This window comes from Miscanthus floridulus, chromosome 9, assembly GCF_019320115.1.
Source record: "Miscanthus floridulus cultivar M001 chromosome 9, ASM1932011v1, whole genome shotgun sequence".
Classification (NCBI taxonomy): Eukaryota; Viridiplantae; Streptophyta; class Magnoliopsida; order Poales; family Poaceae; genus Miscanthus; species Miscanthus floridulus.
In genome coordinates this window covers 113,030,723-113,036,408 of record NC_089588.1, presented here as the reverse complement: position 1 = coordinate 113,036,408, position 5,686 = coordinate 113,030,723, and the positions used below count along the sequence as shown (strand labels likewise).

Here is a 5,686-nt window from a genome sequence, read left to right as displayed (position 1 = left end):
CTTCCGATCTCGCTCTCTCGATGCAAATGGTGTGGCCTTTCTTGTTTCCTGTGCAGAGCTGTTGGGCTGTCAGCGTTTGTTATATCTACTCCTGTATATATATGCAAAGCCATGTGAGAGTGTGACCATGTAAACTGGGTATGCTTGGCAGCTATGAGCTACTCCTACCTGGTGGAGCTAGTGGTGTCGAGTGTCGACACGATGACAGGTGCATGTAGGAGTTGGACTTTTGCTAGGATGAGCTGCTGTGCGTCTGCCTATAGTACCGTAGACTTTCTTGGTTCCTGTACGATTTCTGGTGTAAGCAAAAAATATCCGAGAGGGCTGGTAAGACCGGTAGGCCGATTAAACTTTGGCCAAATTTTAATCAAAATTTACAAATATTATCCAATGCCGGTCAAAACCGGCCGAAATCAGACAATACCAGAGGGGACCAGTGGGACCGATATTGGCCGGTTTTCGCCGATTTGCGGCCGGTATTGTGGACTGTAGACACGATAACAAGTCCAAATAAAGCTAGCTTCTTATGTTGACTACTCCTGCGGTGGACTTTTTCTCTGCTGCGGCTGACTTTTGGAGGCACCTGAACTGAATAACCATGTGCTCCTGAGGTGGACTTTTCTCTACACAACGAGCACGTCATGTGAGGCCACCATGCACACATATATCCTCATGGACATTGAGAAAAAAGTCTCAGCTCGCGATTAATTAATGGTCGATGCAATCTAACACAGGATCAGTATGTGTACTTAGCTTTGCACAGGAGCAAGTTGTACTACAAACTGCAGTACATAACCATGAAGTAACCTGTACCGATGAGCCTGCGTAATCCGTGACATGGCAGCTATGACAGCTCCGAGTACGCGTAATCAGCAACGCAAGTTAGACGTGATTTTTCAAATGATAAACAATCTGAAGAGTTGAGACTGGTCACGTTTTGTACACCGAAACAAAGCATGCGGTCACCACTATCCTATCCACTAACCTCGTTCCACACCGAAACAGGGCATGGTTCGTAGTTACCCGTGTTTTGTCTTTTCTTTATGTGTTTGCAGTTTCATCAGGCCCACAGGCAGGTACATTGGCTGATCCGAGATTGCACTGGCACCGCATCATTGAGATCAGCAAGCGACAGTGCTAGCTTCTCTCGGAAAATAAAAGTGACTTCGGTTTGTTAGATTGATCAAAAGAGGCCAAGTCTGTTAACACTTAGGTAATATTTAGTACAACATATAAGGCCGGTCTCAGTGGTGAATTTCATCGCATTATTACCAAGACTATCTGTCGCGTCAGTTTTTTTATTGGTACTGTGGCAACAGGTTTTATTTAGATAAAACTTTTTGAAACTCTCCTTTTCTCTCTTCATAATTAACTTGCCACACCAAATCTGCTGATGTGTCATTGTATTAAATGCAAATAAAACCTATATCATGCTTAGGCCAGTCACAGTAAGAAATTTCATGGCGTTATTTTCAAGTCATATAGAATGAATGAAACATGGATCAAACACCCACTCTTAGGCCTTGTTTGGATGCATGTGTATCCACTTCAATCCATATGTGTTGGAGTAGAATGTAATGGAATTTAGTTCAATTTCACTGTCGATGCGGGACCCACGGGATACCCCGCAAGGAAGAGAGGAGATCTAGTTTGACTAGGATTCCTCCCATGTAATCCTAGTAGTAGTTTTACCCTATAATCCTACTAGGACTCTACATTGTAAGCCGACTAGGACTCTTGCCTCCCGGACTATATAAAGGAGGGCAAGACTCCCTAGATCAGCAGGGTCTAACCAAGGTGGAAAAGGTCGGAGGAACAATACAACATTACAATCAATCCAACGCAAAGGCTAATGCCGACTAGACATAGGGCTATTACTCGATCACGGTCGGGGGCCCGAACTAGGATAAATCGACCGTCTCTTGCATTAACCGCCGAGTTCTGCATACGTCGAAGCCCGAACAACTGCCCCGGGGACCCCCGTGGCAGGCTATCGGTGGTGAAACATCGACAGCTGGCACGCCAGGTAGGGGCTTTTGGCGGATTTGCATCCGAGAGCTCGACGGACCTCGACAACATGATATTCCCGACGGGATCAATCTTCATCTTCGGATCATGGATCTACGAGGCGGACGACAACGGCAAACTCCAAGGCCGTCTCTTCGAAGATTCGGATTACCATGGAGACCTCGCTATTTCGACGACTATGACAGATCAAATCGCCGAAAGACTCGCGCGGCTCGTGATGTTTGATCCGACTCAGACTTCATGGCCAACCGGATCCCACTCAAACTTAGGCTCCGCATCCGAAATGGAGTCTTACCCGAGTTCTTTCGAGAATATTCCAAGTTCTTTTCCGGTGGGGCTCCGGAACACGACATCAACCTATCAAGAATTTAACTCGGAAAACATTCAGAGTTCTTTCAAGAAGTCGGGTCCTTTTCCATTTAGACTCGACAACTTGGCAACATCTTATCAGGCACATCTCGAATGATCTACCAGTCCGGTGCTTAGATTGCCACTAAAAGGAGCTCAGGAAGGCCTCGTACTAACTATAACATCTCAAAACTGCATCGTCCACTGGCCAGGCTCTGTTCCTGAGGATAACAGTACCTGGCTAGTCGGCATGACAACGACAATGGTTCTACCATACCAAGAAGGAGACTCAATCCAAGACCCTGAAGCCTCTACTGAAGTTCTCAACAACTCTGACAGCGTGGAAGCCAACATCAATAACAGAATACTTCACGCACGAGAAGTATTCATGGTTTGTCGTCCCCGATCACCGTTGGCCCCTCCAGAAGCACCCGACATCAGGTCATCAGATGAATCCGAATCCAACATATCACCCTTTATCCAAGGGCACGATGGTGAAACCGAGAACCAGAAACAAGCCAGAGAAAGAAGAAACAAATTAAAACAAGGACGCCAACGCCGTGCCAGGCAGCGCAAAGAAGCTTGAGTCAGATATGAGTCAGATCTGGCCGAGTACAATAGAAGAAAATCAGAGCAAGAAGTTGAAGAAAAACATGCGGCAAATACACCCTACAATAGGATCCGAGAAGCACTAGAAGAACTCAGAGCAATCTCACATCCCAATGAAAAACAAGAACAGCTCCGGGATATTCTCTGGTCAACAGCCTTAAGAACACACGACGGAAGGACCCGCTCAAGGCTACCCGCCAGGTCAACATCGTGCTCAAGTACATGACATCACCGAACGAGAAGTAATCGAAGCTTTCTCTCATGGAATCATGGCTAGGTGGCAATTTTAGGACTTTTGCAAAGAAAACCCGAGAAACAATGAAGAATTTAGACGCATAGTAGAGAAGATGATCACTACAGAGGAGAAAACGCGAGAAAGGTTCCCAGATAGAAACAACCGAGACAACCCGGACAGGCAAAATCATCAAAACATCAGACATTAGGAAAGAAAACGTGGACTCGACAACACCGTAGCGGTGGCTGACAAATCGAAGAAATTTTCCAAACCCAGAAGGCACGAAGACATTGAAAATATGCACTGCATCTGGCACCCTAAAGGAAATCACACCATCGGAGATTGCTACACCTTCATTAATCGATACACAAGAAAAGATAATAAGGGGAACAACAAAGAAGACAATCAGAAAAAAGATAAAGACAACCATGAAGATAAGGGATTCCAAAAATCCAGGGGGACAGTAGCAGTGATCTTTGCCGGGGTCCCGGGTTCTAGAAGCAAGCATCAAGATAAGCTGGCTCTACGGACCATCATGGCAGCAGAACCGCCTACTCCAAGATACCTCAATTGGTCACAGTATCCAATCTAGTTTTCAAGAGAAGATCAATGGACTAGCATAGAGAACGCCGGCCATTACCCACTAGTTCTAGATCCAACTATCACCGGTATGACCATCACAAAAGTGCTAATTGATGGGGGAGCCGGACTCAACATCATTTTTTCAGAAGCGCTAAGGAAGATGGGACTACAACTCGCCGGGATGATTACTCCAATAAGCATCCTTTTTACGGGATAGTACCCGGCAAGGCAGCCATGCCACTTGGACAAATCACTCTACCGGTTACTTTTGGGACTCCCTCAAACTACCGTACAGAGTTTATCAAATTCAAAGTTGCAGATTTCGAATCATCATATCACGCCATCCTTGGGCGCCCAGCACTAGCAAAGTTCATGGCGATACCACATTACTCGTACCTATTTCTTAAGATGCTAGGGCCCAACGGTGTTCTTTCCCTCCGAAGTGATCTGAAGTGTGCTTTTGACTACGATGTTCAGGCAATCCAAATTGCAGCCAAGGCACAAGCCGCCAGTGGTAGAAAAGAGATAGCCACTGTTGCTGCAGAAATGAACCCAGAAGAACTAGAGATCCCGGCTAAAAAGCCCAGCATCCTCGCACCACCAAAAGAAGTCGACGACAAGCAAATCGACCTAGGCACCGGTGATCCCTCCAAGATGGAAACCATTAGTGCCCACCTCTCGGCAAAATAGGAACTCGAGCTCACCAACTTTCTTTAGGACAACAAAGATATCTTCGCTTGAAAGCCGACCGACATGCCAGGTGTCCCAAGAGAGTTGGCTAAGCACATAATTGATATCAATGAAGGCTCCAAGCCTATGAAGCAACGGCTATGACAATTCTCACCCGACAAGAAGGCAACAATTAAAAAAGAAATCACAAAGTTAATGGCAGTCAGATTCATAAGAGAAATCCTTCATCCAGATTGGCTAGCCAATCCCGTTTTAGTACAGAAAAAGAACACGGACGAGTGGCGCATATGCGTCGACTACACAGATCTCAACAAGCATTGCCCAAAAGACCCATTTGGGCTACCACGCATCGATTAGATAGTTGATTCAACAGCAGGATCTACCCTATTATCCTTTCTTGATTGCTATTTAGGATATCATCAAATCGCATTAAAAGAACAAGACCAGAGCAAGACATCTTTTATCACTCCATTCGGTGCCTACTGCTATAAAACCATGTCGTTTGGACTCAAGAATGTTGTTGCTACTTACCAAAGAGCTATCCAAACGTGCCTTGGTGAGCAGATCGGCAAAAACGTGGAAGCATATGTAGACGACGTGGTAGTAAAGACAAAGAACTCGGACACACTAATTGAAGACTTAAAGCAAACTTTCAAAAACCTAAAAAGGTGGAGGTGGAAATTGAACCCAAACAAGTGTGTATTCGGAGTTCCTTCAGGACAACTACTCAAATTCTTGGTCAGTCATCGTTGAATCAAAGCCAGCGCCAAGCAAATTCGAGCTATAACAGGATGGGCCCTCCTCAAAGTGTCAAAGATGTGCAGAAACTGACAGGCTGCATGGCGGCCCTCAATTGTTTCATTTCAAGACTTGGCAAAAAAGGGCTACCTTTCTTCAAGCTACTAAAGAAGACGGGTGAAAGGTCCTAATATGGCTAGAGGGGGGGTGAATAGCCTATTTAAAAATCTACAAATCAACTAGAGCAATTTGATTAGTATGACAAAAAGCGTAATGCAAACTTGCTCTAGCTCTACAAGGGTTGCAAGCCACCTATCCAACAATTGTAGTTGCAATGATTACTTACGCATACAAACTTGCTATGTAATTACTCACTAAGAGCTCTCAATCTTGCTACTCTAAATAGCTCAACTAGATGAATGTAAATGATAAAGCAAGCTCTCAATTCTAATTACA

At 45.2% G+C, this 5,686-nt stretch overlaps 1 protein-coding gene across 1 annotated transcript; it reads left to right on the top strand.

The window, feature by feature from the left end:
• Nucleotides 1-4,036: 4,036 nt before the first annotated feature.
• Nucleotides 4,037-4,492, top strand: LOC136480598 (uncharacterized). Its single transcript, XM_066478095.1, has one exon. The coding sequence runs from the start codon at nt 4,037-4,039 to the stop codon at nt 4,490-4,492; it is 456 nt and encodes a 151-aa protein (XP_066334192.1).
• Nucleotides 4,493-5,686: the final 1,194 nt, after the last annotated feature.